The sequence below is a fragment of the Antrostomus carolinensis genome, unplaced genomic scaffold (assembly GCF_000700745.2).
Source record: "Antrostomus carolinensis isolate BGI_N321 unplaced genomic scaffold, ASM70074v2 scaffold29396, whole genome shotgun sequence".
NCBI classification, from domain to species: domain Eukaryota; kingdom Metazoa; phylum Chordata; class Aves; order Caprimulgiformes; family Caprimulgidae; genus Antrostomus; species Antrostomus carolinensis.
Genome location: NW_010321675.1, coordinates 61,172 through 77,292, shown reverse-complemented (window position 1 = coordinate 77,292; position 16,121 = coordinate 61,172). Strand labels below are relative to the sequence as shown.

Genomic DNA, 16,121 nt, shown 5'->3' with positions numbered 1-16,121 from the left:
CTGTAGTGCTGCTCTCTCGGCCGGGGGGGGTTTTGTATCCCCGCCGCGACCGGTATCTGTCAGCCAGGCTGCTCCAGAGCTGGTCACGGCTTGGAGCGATAGCGATACCCCACCAGAGAAAGAGGCCCGAGAACAGGCTCAGACTTTCGTTTTCTAGCCCAGGCGTTATTAGGAAAACAGCATCCCTTAAGAACACTGCTCCTCTTGAACATAATTCCCCTGTTTCCAAAACAAACATTTAAACTTTCTTTCTTGAGTAGATGTTCTCAGACTATTGTTTGGAACAAATTTCTTTCTCAGTCACAACATGAGCTCCTGAGCATTTGTTGGCAGTATTAAAGTTGGGTTGTTCACAATCACCCTGTCAAAATTAAACACTAGTGTTTTGCTTTCCCAAACTGTTATGATTTTGGCAAGAGTCCTGTTCTGCAGCCTGCAATCGTCATTCTGGGCCACCCCAGCAACTATAGCAAAACCATTCCTGAAGCTGTCAGATCATCTGCACAGAGCAGCCAGAGGTCAGCAGTTTTGTCAGGATAGATATACCCCAGCCTTTCATCTCGCTGCCTAGGACAGACACTGCACCTCTGTTACCAACCCATTCATTCATCGTCCCATACACATATCAAATTCTGAAATTTAAACATTGCCATCCTCTTGTCCTTTCCTTGTACGAGACCAGGATCTGGATGGTACCCATCCATTTATATGGGTTTGTAAGTTCAGTTTCTGTTCACTGGAATTAAATTGCCACTAATAAAACCTGCACAATTCTTAATTTCTGTGTTAGTATCACAGAAACAAACAATTAAGTTATTTGTTAGTGACGATATTACTTAGCTAGTTTCCTAGGAATGCTGTGATTGAGGGTTTCCAGACAAGAACTCTGCTTAAACAACTCCTCTCTGCTCAGGCAGTTTGCATTTCACTATTAATATTATGAGCAGATAACAATTTTAAAACCCATCTATCCAGCTATTTATATTATTACAATAGCACACTGACCAACTGTTCTTTGCAATTACCAGTTGTATTCTTAGGTAAAACAAGCTTACCTTTGTTCAGAAAGTGAAAGGATGGAGAATGTAGACAACAGAACAGTAGTGTATGTGACAAAAGATGTACTATGAAGGACTCTGGCAGGGGATTGTTTTGAGATCTTTTTGCTGTTTAACTGGAATTTTTTATTTCTTTATTTTTTAGCCAGCCTATCAAAATTTGAGGCAGAAAGTAGACAACTTTGTATCGACCCACCTGGACAAACAGGAATGGAATCCAGCAATGAACAAAAACCAGTTACGAAATGGGCTAAGGCAGAGTGTGATACAGTAAGTAAGCAACATTCTGTAAAATAATGGTAATGCTATTTGATAAGTAAGATATAACTATTTTATTACCTAAATCAAATAAAAATTTGCAGAATTGAGTTTTTCACGACACTTTCTGTTGCGCTTTCTTGAGTTTCATTATAATGGTGGGTGCAGTCTTAACTCTCATTAAAATGCTTGCATTACAGCTTTACCTGAAATTTGTATTTTCATGAGTTGAACGTGGTGAAATAGTAATATTTGCTATCTAGCCAAGTTACTGATGTAAATAGCCAACACTGCCTGCTAGCAAAACTGTGCCTGATATGCTGAGCTGAATTACCTTGTCCTTTATTTGCAGAAAAGAAGTCTTTCTTTCACTTAAAGAAAAAATTGTGAAGATGCCCAAGTTAAGTAGACTCTGACCACTAGCAGGCAGTAATCAAACTGGGCTGGCCTGATCTCATGCAGCAGAGGGTAGCTTTTGTACAGCTATGATAGTACATTTCCAGCATGACAGGAAAGCCAGCTTAAACTATGCTGCTTTAGAGATAACACTGCAGTCTGAAGCACAAGCCTTAGCTTGTTTGACTACAAGTCATAGATAGAAACTTTATAGTAAAAGTTGTGGGGAGAGGGGCACTGGGGAACTTGATAATGGCATTTATGCTTATAAGGAAAGGTACTAGAATGTCTCGCACGCAGAAGAAACTGTATTTCAGAGCACTTGATATGACCTGTAAATCATGAGTATATAACATTAGTTTGTTCAATCTGTAATTAGAGTTGTTGTCCACTGGAAGTACAGAATTTCCTGGTTTTACCTGGAGTACTTGAGACATGTTTATCACTTAGTGCTTCCTCATATTTCACATTACCACTAGAATGAAGAGAACAATTGAAAACTGTTATATCAGAGAACCTATAATGAGAAGAATGTAAAGTGCTCCCTTTAAGTAGGCTGTCAGTATAAAGAATAGACATACAGTGTTAAGGAGTTTGAAGAGTCTTTGTCATTCCTGTAGTTGCAAGACTAAGCACTGAGGGTGTCAAGATGTGTATGTCCTTTGTTGCATGCATGTATACGTGTGCTGTTACCTGGAGGTGACATGATGTACCATGACCCTGCACCCACTCGCTCACCAGCATTCACAGCCTTATTAGTCTTGTGGCTACTTTTCCGAGCGCCAGGCAACGTCTCTATTTCCTGTCCCCCACTCCGTTGCAGACATGACTTAAGCCTGGTAGACAGCCTCTGTCCCATAATCCAAGAGACTGACGCAGCCCCTGAAGTAATAAGTCACTTCAATTACTAGTGTTCAGTTCCAGAAACTTTGCTCTGTGCTCCATGTGCTTGTTTTTATAATTAATACCCATCTGTCTAGACTAACGGTTATAAGGAGTGAGTGACAGTAACGTTATTAGGGGAAGGCCTCTTCTCCCTCAAGTCAGCCAAAAAAAAGACTGTGCTCTTACCTGCCCTCCTCAGAATAGCTTGTTTCCCTTGTTTGTGCCAAAATGTGTTTGTTTGCTTTCACGTTGACCTCATTTCCACATGAGCCCTATTAAAGTGGTTCTTGTCCAATATGTCATTTAAGTACCTGGGAGACCAGATGTCAGTTGTTAATTCTATAGGGAGAACTGAGAGAGGGTGGGGGAGAAATAGGTGACTGAAACAACTCCCTGTTGAGGATCTACTGAGTGGACTGCAGTTCTCACCATGTTAATGCTAATTGCAGTTGACAGGAGGGCTCTGGAGAATTACTGGAGGAGATTGGGGAGAAGTTTTTCAGAGGAGCTGAATGACTCCTTTGTCTTTGTTTCAAGGTCAGGAATGCTGGAAGCTGGAGTGGACAGAATTATTTCTCAGGTGGTGGATCCAAAACTAAACCACATCTTCAGGCCCCAGATAGAGAGGGCAATTCATGAATTTTTGGCTGCACAAAAGAAAGAGGAAAGTGTGCCAGCTCCTCCTCCAGAGCCCGAGAATAAGGATCCTCCTGCTCCATCTCAGGATGCCTCATAAAGGTCTTGTATCTCTGCACTTAATACTTATATTTTTCATGTACCTCATCTCTGTAGTTTGTATAATGCAAGACAGAGAAGACATTGTATTCTTCCTGGCTTGAAAGGGAGGACACTGATCATCAGCATGTTGTCAGTGTCAGACAGTCATCTGAGCTGCTTCCACTTAAGTGTCTGCTAAAAATATATTAGGACTGAAGACATAGGTATGATGTAAAACAGCTATCAAGGAACACTGTGGACTCTGCCAGTGCTGGTTTTGGATCAGGCCAAAAGGCCTTTTATTCCTGTAAAAGTATATCCAGCACTGATTGAGATGGAATTGGCTGGATAACTTTCAGAGCAATATCAAATAGATTAAAAATACATATCCTTTACTGAAATACAGCTTAAAATGGAGTGGTGACAAGTTATTGTGCTTTAGCATTGAAAGTTGTAGATAGCTCTTCTTTAGAACATCCACTGGAGCGTTGAATTGTTTGTGACTGAAATATTCACTTCTGGAGTAAGGGTAATGTCTTTGGGAGTGAATAACTTCATTCCAACCTATATCTTTCCAACTGAAGGGACTGAGGGTGCTTTTGTTGCAAAGAAGTTCATTCTGGCTTTTGTGATTAAAATAACTCAAGGGGCCTCAGGGGGCTATAATAGCTACTCTGTCTTAAGACAAGTGACTATGCACCCATCTCAGCTACGGCCCTGTATCTTAGCACTGATTTGAATATTGAAGCCTGTGTGCACATTACTGAGGAACCACTATCTTGATGGAAAATTTCAATCTGCAGCTTTGCTGCGGAGCTTAAAGCCATAGTGCATGAAAGGAAGTTAATTGTGAATTGTTCTATCTGCTAGGGCTTTCTGAAAGCAAAAAATTTCCTTATAATCTACAGCTGACTTATTGAGGTGGAATAAGTAACCTACAATAGCTGTTCTTATGCTTGGAGTTATTAGATCAATTAGCATGACTTTTAATTTAATAGAAGTTAAAATTCCTGTGGTATCATCCTGAGTTATTTAGTTATCTGTGACTTGCAGCCTTAATGCCATGATAGATCTTTGCATTTGTCTGGTTCAAGTATTTCAAAGTCCATTATAACCTGCAGCTAAGTGCAGCTGTTAATTAATATATTCTAATCTATTCTCTATTCAAATGCATTTACTCATGAAGGTACCATCCTCTAAACTCTTTTTTTTTTTTTTTCTTGCAGTGAGTTCCTGATACTAAGCAGCTGCAGTTGCAAAATATGCGTCCTGTTAGATTGGCAATGGATTACTTGTTCCATTTGGTGCAGGATTGCTGTTTGCCAAAGATGATTAACGGTTATCAGACCTGTGGGAAGGCATTGAAATCAGTGGAATTCAGATGCACCTGGAGTTCTGTGTGTGGAGGGACAGCCAAAATGTGAAGATATTTTTACTGTTAACAGCAATACAGAGAGAAGCATGTATTCTTGTTAGTCATGCCTTCAGGCAAGGGGGTGGGAAAGAAAGAGAGTTGGCTCTTGTCTGGAGGGAGCAGGGAAGTGGTTTGAGATTATAGTAGATTTGGGAACAGGAAGAAAAGAAAAATGTTTTTTGGAGGGAGAGGGGGGCGGCGCGGGTAATCTCTTGGAGACCAAGAGCTGACAGATTTTTCTTTGATATAAGCCAGACGAGAGGAAGTGTCATACACCTCTGCTGCATAACACAGCATTGAGTAGTAGATGCCAAGTCAGGTGTAACTCCTTGCACTACCTGCTTTAGGAAAGACATTTCCTGTTTAAAACTGGAAAGAACACTTCAGGATCAATTATCTAGATAATTTCTGTTGCATCACAGGGAAGTGTTTACAGTTGGCTATGACTATAGCTGATTTAATTCTTATTTCCTAGATAACTCTGGGAAGTAAAGGGCACCAGAGTAGGTGATCAATTTGAAACTTGTCTCTTTCAACTTGAAAGACTTCTTTTCCCTTTGAAATTTCTCAGGTGCCTAGTGGAAACTGTCCTATGCTTTCAGCTTGAATGCATGCAGTGTCCTCTGGATGACAGTCAAGTAGACAATGTGATCAAATATTCTGCCAGCAAATGTCCATACCTTTTTCAATAAAAGACTTGAAAAAGCATCTCTGACTCCTAGCTTTTTCAGAATTTTTTTTCTTAAGGAAAAACTACTTTGAAGAAATCCAGGAGTCCTGATTGCTGGAAGCCTAATGGAAGTGTGGCCTTACACAGTTCATAGATTAATCCAGGTCTGACAAGGTGGGGTTCTTAGTAGAAATTACCATGAAATAAAATGGATATTAGTATTCCTGTCCTTTTAAGGTCTCTTAAAAAATCTAAAGTATCAAAGAACTGAACTGACCTTACCTCACATCATTGATGAGCTCTAAATCCTGAGTAAGTTCAGTCTGGTGCTAGTGATAGTGAAGGCATGTTCAACCTTGTGAAAACAAAGCACTTCTCACAATAGGCTAGAGCTATTCCAACTTTTTTCTTTGTGACAGCAGTCTTTTATGAATTTAATAACTGCCTATGTTGTTGAATAACACTTAGTTTGAATCCTTGCTATTCGTGGGCTACATACATCAACTACAGCCTTACCCATAGACCTTGTATGTGAACAGATGGAATTCCAGCTATACTCTGCTCCATTTTCAAACTGGATAATTTACCAGAAAGATTTATGCTGTGTTTTAATCTTGTAACTTATTTTGCTTAGTACCTCCTCTCAGCATAGTTAAATGCAGAAGGAGATGACAGAACAGCTGGTATTTTAAGCTCTTCACAAGAGTTCTGTGAACTTCACCACTGCCTTAAGTTTGCTCACTGCACAGTGTTGTATAGCCCTGCTGATACATGATTCTTCCACCAATATTTTTATCACATTTAAGAGTGTTCCTTTCAAAATTGGAGCTTAAATACCCGTACTTTTTAGTGATAACTATGTTATTGGCTGTGACCTTCCTGATAAGGTTTGAAAAATCTGTATGTTGGGAAAATCTGATTGCATGGCTTGACTCTCACTGTTCTATAATCTGTGTTCCTGCTATAAAACAGGACAAGGGGTATGTGAGGAAAGGGCTCTCTCCTGCATGATGATTTGGTGGTTAAAGACTGCTCTCCAAATCAATAGTAGGTGTTTTCCCTTAGACCCTTAAGGACAGCTCTCTTGGCAGGAAATGATCCACCTTTTACTTCCTGGTAGGGTGTCTCAACCACTTTTTTGAAACTGAGCCATTTATGGGAAGCGGGGGTGGGGAGAAGTTCAAGAGTCTAGAAAAAGACCAGACGTCAAACTGTGCTTAGAGTCTGGGTTACAGTAGCAGTAGTTAGGGAGCAGGGATGCAGTTCAGTTTTAAAAAGTAGTAAGTAAAGCTAGATTTCTTGCAGTGAAGAGGGAATCTGAACCTGTGTTTTCTACCTCTGACAAATGCTTTAGCAGCGGAGTGAAGGAGAATAGATTCAGCCACCATATTTAGAAGTTTTTTTCATTGTTTTCTCTTTGAATGTGGTGCTGTGTTAAACTGACCACTGATGCTGTGCCACTGCTGTGCAGGTGTAGGGTTATGCCTTTAGCTGGTCTCAGCCTCTGCACAGTGCATGACTGTAATGGCTGTGGGAACTTTCCCCTAATGAGATTAGGCAGCCAAGCCACATTTGGGATCATAGTCTTTAATCTTTCGGCTCTGGAATCCTTACTTTGGATCAGCGCCTTTGAAGTAACAAGCTTTGGAAGTATACATTACATCAAGTGGGACAGTGACAAAAACCACCAAGTCCTCACCATGATGAAGAAATGGTAGGTAGTGCCCTTTGATTTTATATATTTGTCCCTGGCAACTGGTAGAAAAAGGATTCCAGCATTAGTAACTCAATATTCTGTAAATCTTCACACTAGAACAAAAGAACAACTTTGTATCTGCTGCAGAAGTGAAATTCTTCCCTTGTGTAGTAGAATGTCAGACTACAGTTAGCGTATTGGTCAGTCTGCATTGCTATGATGGATATGTTAAATACGGGCTAAAGACTCTTGTGAGACAGGTCTAAGACACCTGAGTAATTCAAGAAGCAATTAGCTGTCTTTTTGGAGCTGAAGGGGCAGGGCCATACATAAGGAGGATGAGCCTCAGTGGGTCAAATGGGCCTTCTCTTTGCTCTCAGAGTCCTTCTCACATCTGAGTTGACTGTTCTTGTTTCCTGGACAGTCATTTCATACCTCAAATTTGCTTTCTCAGATGAACATATTAAATGCTTTTGATAAAGTTAGAGATTGCACCATTTCCTCATCTGATATACTAATAACATGAAGGAGGTTTAAAGATTTTCCACCTCCTTGGCTTTGCCTGTCCCCCTGTGCATTTGCTTCTACTGAGTCACAAAAGACTGGCTGCAGTTTAAAGAAAACAAGGAGTTTGAGTTGCATTCTTGGAAAACCAGCTGTGCCTCTTCATGGCTGCTCTGCCCTATGGAAATGCCGGAGTGCAAAGCCTGCAGGAGCCAGCCTGGCTCACTAGGTACATACCAGGTGAGGAAGTAGAAGGTACAAGTTCTCTGCAGAGTCCTGCTAGTCCACAGCCATGTCTGTGGCTAGTTGTTTTACCTGTTTGCTTGCCTGTAAAATGAAGATAACTTTACCCTCCTATGTAAGTCCTGGAGTGGGGAGGGAGTCAGGTGCTATGTTTAGGCCCAATACAATGAAAACTGAAAACCGAAAGGAATGCACACATACACACCAGTTAGTTGTGATATACCGTATAAATTTTAAGGATTAGACATTACAGGTGAAGTCCCACGGAATCTTCCTGAAACTCACATCTTGCTGGCCAGACTAGGGGTTTTAATTAATGCCATTTAGTGTCAGGTCATGACTCCAGAATTAGAAGCAGACAGATTGAACTATGAACCAATGAACCCAGTTTCACAAGTTCTATGAAGGAAGAAAAAACCCACCCAAAACCACAAACCTATCTAGGATTGCATTGCTATGCATCAGTCAATCATCCTGGCACACACCAGTCACAGCCAAGTGGCACATAAGGCAGTGCCTGAAATTCTAGCTGTTGCTTGGCTATTAAAGGAATTACCACACATTTCCTATGATTAATAAAATACAGTAAAGCAAAAAACCCACCCTGATCTTAAAGCGAGGGGAAGAAGAAGGAAGAGCAGGGTGCCACTGATACTGACCACCCGAAAAACCATGAGCAGATGTCAGCACTCTCCCCTCCACCACTGCCTCAGCTCCTGCACTTTCCTGGGCTGCCTTTGGGGCTGATGGATCACCCTGGTCACTTAAGCCAGAGCACAAGGAGGTGGGTTATACTCATTAGCTTTCTCCAGCTGACCCTTCTGGCAAAAGCAGGCTTGAGAAGTTAGTGTGGACACCAACTGCATGGCCCAGGTTTTTGTAGCTTTCTTGCAGAGCTGCATGTCCTGGTGTGTTTATAACGTATGTACCCAAGTCCCAGCAAAACAGAAAATGCCCATGTCCTGCACTCCAGATAATCCAAAACTCCGCTAAATACCTAATTCTGAAAATTTTCAGATGTTGAATTCCAAAACTTTTTAGTCAAAGACAAGTATAATCATGTTCTCTTGAGTGAACCAACTAAATTTTACAGTCTTACTAGAGAAAATAGAGAACAGGAGGTTTTCTTAGTTGTTCTGGGAGTTCTCATATACAGACATCTCAGTTCACATGTTAACTTGCAGTGCTGCAGAACTTTCCTTAGTTTCCCACCATCTATTTTCCCTTCTTCATGTCAAAACCTGAACTGCAGCCTTACAGCAGTTCTGATGTTTTTTCCTTTGACAGTTGCCTGAATGCTGTCAGGTGAGAAAAACACAGCAGAATTCCATTGCCTCTCCTCCGTTATTCCTGAAAAACTAAGCGTGATGCATACCACCAAACACACAAAGCAATCTAGGTAGAATCACAATGATGTTGTTTTTACAAACATACATATTTTAGTCCAAGAGAAACTCAATTACAAGTACTGTAAGGAGTTAAGTATAACATTCTTGAAGTAAAACTGATTCTAGCTATAAATGATTAAAGGTATTTTACTTTTTTTTTTTTTTGCAACTTCTGACGCAATCACTACATAAAATAAATGGATGCTCCCTGAGACACTATGTAGTTGTTCTATGACAATTACTCCAGAGATATTTCCTTCAATTTAACCTGAAACAGATTACCGATAGTCACCACAGCTCCTGACCATCTTCACAAGGCCACAGTTTCACCTGAGCCTGGATTTTGGACACATGCATTCTTCAAGCCCTTTCGCAACTGGAAAGAAGTTTCTTGAGCAGGTCATTTGGTTCAGGCTCAATACCACAGCATTAATTTAACATAATCAGTTCAAGAGGCATCTTACCATCAGGTAGCAAAGCTGCTAAATGACAGAAAGAGTAACTCACTGAACAAAGACTCAAGCCCAACCAGTTCTCTGCCCTCATCACCTATTTTACTAACTAGTATCTAGACCATCAGCAAGTCAGACACTGACCTAAGTAATATTCTCCAGTGACAGTTACTCCATTTGTAACCACATCCCATCCTAGAGTTAGCACTGTGTCTCTGTCTGGGAGAGCTGAACCCAACCCAAGTCTCCAGATCAATCCCTGAGTAACTGCAAGCAGGTTTGTTAGATCAGAGCCTTGTAACTAAACATCTAAAGCCAAGCAAATCTGGTGAAGGGAGGACAGCCAAAGGGGAAAGAGTAATATCTTAGAAGATCTCCCATCTATGGTTCCTTCACTCATTCATACCCAGGCCTTACTCATCCCTCAAGTACTCCCACATCATGGTAATGCAGTTCCAAGTTTACAATTTATTACAGAATTCAGAACCAGCCCAGTTTTGAATCTTGATACCAGATGAACAAGACACTGGATTCCCAGACTACAGATCAGGCAACAAAATTCCTCCCCAGGAAAGGGGAATAATCTTGACTGTCTGGAGGCAAGTCCAAACCACAACTCTGAATCCTCAGCACAGAGAAGGATCAAACTTGGGCCCCTATCAGAATAGTGGGTCAAACCAACCTCTGCCCCAAACACTGAGCTAGTTATTGCCAAAGCACTCTGAATCCACACTGGAATCAACATAGGGGTCTTGAACCCAAACCACATCCAGCTCCATTTCCCCTCCTGTTTTTAGGACAAGCATGACTGGTTCTAACAAGGCACAGCTAACATGCCTAGAAGAGAGAGTTTTCAATATACTTTGATCTTGGCCAAAAGAAGAGTCTCCTGGAAGGTTAGAAATCATACCTGGAATATCTAATGGAGCATTTTATTCCCTTTTCACCATATCAATAGAAAGAGCAAGAGCAGCACCCACTGTCACAACACTGCTCATATGCCACCTGCTTCAAGAACACCACTACTCCAGGACCATGGGCATCACTGGGTACCAGCTGAGTTTTCTAACAGCATCTTCTTTTTCAGCCTAAGAGGTATAACTGCAATTGCTGCTGAGCAGGATCATGTTCTCCAACTTTTTGCTAAACTGCAGACCAGTTTCTCTAGTTCCCAGTTCAAACCCACAAGGAACTGGAGCAGTTTAACTCTTTCGCAGGTATTTTCTTGACTATGATGTAGTAAAAAAATATATATCAGCTTCCTTAAAGGGAAGTCAGCTTAATTCCTTGTGAGGAGTCAGGGCCCCTCATACCAACAACCACCAAAGCTTACAAGTGCAGAGACTCCCTGCCCTCTCCCTTCCCTACCAAAAAGCTTGTGGAGCCAGCCATTCTAAATCTGGCCATAAGAGGGAGATAAACTATTGCTTCATTGCTCAGTCTGGCTGCCTCCTTACAAAACCCGAGCAGATACAGGACTCCAAAGCCTTTGCTGACTCCCGAGTGAATCAGCTCAGCAAGGTGTGGAGACAACTCTCACAAAGCGTTTCCATGAACTCTGACTGTACTTGTCTAGTGCAAATCACACAGCAGATATTGTAATTTCTCAAGAGCTTTAATAGTGGGAAACAAATATCAATTAAGATTAGGAAGAGTTTTGGAGAGAAAAGTGAACAGCCCAAATGATCAGGGACAAAACCGCAGATTTAGGTTGTGAAACAGTAAATTCTGACCTTCCCTAACATATAATTCACTGATCTGGTCTGGTGCTAAGAAGGTTGAGGCTAAAACACCAGCACTAGTGCCTGGGGCCCCAGATGGTAGTGCCATGAGATTGTATCAGAACCATAGCTTCAGTTCTTGCATTTTTGTGATTCAAGTGCTGAGCCCACATCAGTGCCAAGTCAGCCTCGGAAACATGACTGGGCAGTAACCAGCCCAGCAATAACTGCCCTTGTCTAGACACCATCAGAAGCCATGGTGCAGAGAAATGCACTACCTCAACTATCAGACTGGGAGCTGGCTCCACCAAAAGTTCCCTCCAGCACTGGGACAAGCACAGGGAAAGGCACCATAGCAGAATGCAACAAGTCCAGCTCACCTGTTCAGGCTAAAGGAGTGCGAGACCGCACATTTCCCTGATTTCATCTTGCCAACTCTCATATGAAGAAATCGGTGCCTTTTGCACCATAGTGTCTTTATAAGAGATACCCATTCACTTAAAAAAATAGAAAAGAAAATCCCCAAACCAGTTCAGATTTTGGCCCTACAAAGAATTCACATAAGGACAGAGAGCTGCAGTTTGCTTTGCTGAGTTGGGGCCTTTAGGAAGTCCAAGCAACTTCATGCATCCATTTTGGAAGGGATTTGTAACAGAAATAGAAAACCATGACACCCATGAGTTTCGTATTTCATTGCAACTCTGCGAAAGAGAGATAAAATAATCCTGCTTCAGAGAACACTCATAAAATTCCACATTTTCTAGAAGAGGGCAGCACAACTGTAGCAAAAAAAGAAAATCCAGCCATAAAACATCCCCCACAGACACATCCCCCCCTGTGAGACAGTAGCACATTAATAACCCTCTTCTATCTCCTCACATAACAGCATTCACCTCTACCAGCTCCCCCTGCTAAGACTTAGTCCTCCAGGTAAGTTATTTCCAACTTCTATCATCAAAACACAGCAAAATAAGGATAGCATCAACCAAGATAACCAGCCTTAGAGGTCACCAGCACCAGCTCCTGAGCTGATCTCCTCCAACACCAGCCTGAGCTCCCTACCTTCTCCAAACAGCAAAAACCATGCTACAAATATCAGACCTTGCAAAAAGCACCCTACCAACACAAGACCTCACAAGAAAATCCCAATAAAGTCCAGTTCAACCTTACCTTGCTCTGGAGGGTTGTCCACTGCCCCCACAATGGGCTCTGGCACACACTATGCTCCCCACCTGGCTCAGTGTAGGGGCTCGGCTAAGCAATTGAACTCACCTGCACCCAAAGCACACCTGAGCCCCTGCCTTCCCTCCCCACCCCAACCCCCTCCTGGAGGAAAAGCCACACTGCTTCACCTGCAAAAAATAATAACTAGCTATCTCCAACCCTGTCTGAATTTCCACTTCCTACAGGGGAGCCTGGATGTAGCTGTAATCCAACGCAAAAGCCCACCTTTCCCATAACAGCATGGAAAAGTGGGATTTGGCAGCTGCTGGCCACACAGGTGATACCTGATGGTTCCAGCTCACCACCAGTTCAAGCATGCAGAACTGGCAGGTCCTTGAGGCTGACACTGCTCCACAAAATATCCCACCCCCTTCCTCCAGGGATGTCATGAAGGTACAAGAGGTGGAGGGTGTCTGGCAGCCACCCTCAGCAGCTTACTATGGGGACAGATTTTTTTTCCCCTTTTTAAACAGGTGGTGGGTTAACCTTGGCTGGATGCCATCCTTATGCTCCCCCCAAAAAACCCTAGCCATGCAAACCCAATACAACAGGACTAAGCCCAGCATCGTTTCTTTGGGGTACCAGGAGGGCACCAGGGCAGCCAGGATGTCACTCCATCTTGAACAGATTTACATCAGCCTCCCCAACCCCCATTGCTGTCAGAGAGCTGCAGGGGTCCAGCAGACACCCGCTCCAGCTCCAACATGCAAGGGGAGGGGGTTGCTGAGGCAACAGCATGCTTTATTTAACCGTTATTTAACCCATCTCGCCCTCCCCCCCGCCCGCCACTGCCGACGGGCGCGACCGAGGGTACAGCTTTTATTAGGGTGGGATTTTGCAGCCGCTGGATTTATGGGACATCCCCGACCGCCTGCCCTTGCCAGCGGCCCCGTGAGATGATGAGTTTGCAAAGCTCAGGACAGAGAGCGGCTTCCCCAGCTCACAGGTTGCCCTCTGCAAAGGGCAGGGCAAACAGGTGAAAAAGAGTTTTATGAAAAAGACAACATCAATCAAGACATGAGGTTTTTTGGTATTTTTTTTCAGAAGGCTATAAAATCACAGTTTTTCAGACAGAAACTAAACTCCATCCCCAAGATGCTGCTATTTTGCCATTTGGCACCACCCTCACTGTGAGGCTGCTGAGGACAAGGGGCTGAAACAAGGTTGGTTGCCCCAGAGCACAGCTCCCCTAAAAGCTGTGGTGCTTTTTGGGTGGAAACTAAAACATTTATCTGGTTAGGAGACTCCCTGACTCTCAGAACAAACTTCCTCACAAATCAGATGTTTCAGGAAGCTGATCTCCTCTGCAGAAAACAGAAGAAAAGTAGAGACATAGTGGGTAAACCCATCTCTGGTCATCATCAGTTAATCCAGGTTTGTATAAGTTTTGTATCACACCAGGTTTTGCTGTCAGGTTTTCATGGGCAGCACTGGGGCTGGCATGCAGACCAGGACACCAGGTCTTCCAGAGCCTCACCATCCTGCAGAGCTGTCTGCAGTAACTCATAGGAGGAATTTGCGCATGAAAACCAAGGAAGCATGTGAATGCAGTTCTGCCATGTGTGGAGGAACCATCTTCATTCCATGTTATCCCTAGGGGCAAGGGCTAGCGAGTCTGCACAACAGCAGAGGGTACATCGAAGCCTGTATGAAGCCCCCAAAAGCACCTTTATAAAGAGGCAATTGATTTCTTGGCCAATAGGGCAGACACAAGACTGCATAAATATGGAAAGCATAAATTTGGGTATATTTTCAATTAAATATTAGGCCCCTCTGCAGTTTGTCCATCCCTAGTGAACATGCATTTGAGAGAAGAGCTCACTATCCCATAGTGAGGGAAATCGTCCAAGCTCATAATAAAGAAACGTGGCCCTGTAGGATTTCCTGAACAGGATTATTCCTAGTCTAAGGATAAATGGGAGTTTTGCTTTGATCTTCTGTCCTCTCACCACTAGAAGCATTCATGAGATGATTAGCTGCCCTGAACATTGGTCTTACCAGGACAGATTAAAACCACCCAGTCTGACCCTCTCAAGCTCAGATCCTTCTGTTATGCCCAGACGAAACACCTCACCCAGCCAGAAGAACAGCTTTACTCTGGAGGCTTCAGGATCTAGACAAGGGCAGCTCTGAGAAACGGCAGAAGGACAGATGACAGAAGTGCCTTTATGGGTATGAATATAGTTGTGATGAATAATTAGTAATTTTTGTAGATGTAAAATGTATGTCATCCCTTACATCTGTGAGAGCTTTCTATTTGACTGCAAAGAGTGAAATCAAAGTGATTCTAATGAAACTGCTTTGAAGCAAAGGCAGAGCTCAGATACCAGCCTGCAGGACACCAAGTCACTGGGAGTTATTGGAAGGTGATCAATGAAGAATACTCCCAGCCAAACCAGCAGTTCAGACTTCTGCAAGTGTTAACCCAGGGCAGTTGCAATGCAAAAGCCCATCCAAAAGAAATAAAGGCATGGAAATAATGTTCTTGGGGACTGGAAAAGAGTTCCAAAAGAAACAAGTTTACAAGATACTGGCTTATAATAGTAATTAAATTGCTCTCACTGAAAAGCAGCTAAGTGAGATATAGCAAAGAATTGGTCAAAACCCCAAGACTTTAATCAGAAATAACTGGAGAGTCTTTTACCAGTTTCAGTGGAGGAAATACAGCCTGAATGGGCACAAATACCCCTAAACAAGGTGCTTCAGAAAAAAGACTGAGGAATATGAGGAGGAGGAGACTGAAAACGAAAACAAAAACACTGGAACTGCCCGTACTGCAGCAGTACCTCGCCTGTGACTGCTCTGTTCACATCCAGCACTTTCCACCAGCTTGTTTCACTCTGCAAAATAACACATATTAATACTGCTGACACTTACCATATCATCCTGAAGATGTGAATTTTATTTATACAAAAATCAGAGGCAAGCCTAAGTGGCCATAAAGTTTCAGGAGGTCTTAAAAGTTCTAGGAATTCTGAGCATTTTATTAGGTGAACTAGCAATTCTGCAGTAAAAATAGCTTTGGGTTTCGCTGTTCAACCTTACTTTTCCACATTGCTTTGAGCTTTCAAGATGTTAAAGAGTTCAGCCTGCAATGCGCTTTGGGCTGCAGGCAGGGAATAGGTTCGTAAAACATTATGTGCCACTTCTGCAGAATATGGGAGTCCTTCTCATCAGCCACGCTCTCTCATTTCTAGCAGAATATGGTAATAAGCATAAAAGAAGAATAAAATTTAACTCATGGGACTTTCAACAATCAGAAAGCAAATGATGACAGAAATTATGACAGCTCAGTGCTTGGCAACACCTTCACCTTTCCCAGATGTCAGAGGATAAGCTATTTTTACTGAAAAATGATGATAGAAACTGGGGCTTATTTGGACATCTGCAGCAGAAATTGATTTTAAGTCATCTGAGCTTTCAAAATGGGGCTTGGAGGCAACTCGTTGGGCTTTGTTTTTCTGGAAGAGGGGACAGACCACTTCACATTCTTGG

At 42.6% G+C, this 16,121-nt stretch overlaps 1 protein-coding gene across 1 annotated transcript; it reads left to right on the top strand.

The window, feature by feature from the left end:
- Positions 1 to 1,203: 1,203 nt before the first annotated feature.
- BOD1 (biorientation of chromosomes in cell division 1) lies at positions 1,204 to 4,670 on the top strand (the record flags this gene model as incomplete). The annotated part of the gene is made up of 3 exons (XM_010170035.1): positions 1,204 to 1,328; positions 3,135 to 3,335; positions 4,541 to 4,670. Coding segments are annotated over 2 exons (324 nt in total), but the record flags the coding sequence as incomplete, so codon positions are not given.
- Positions 4,671 to 16,121: the final 11,451 nt, after the last annotated feature.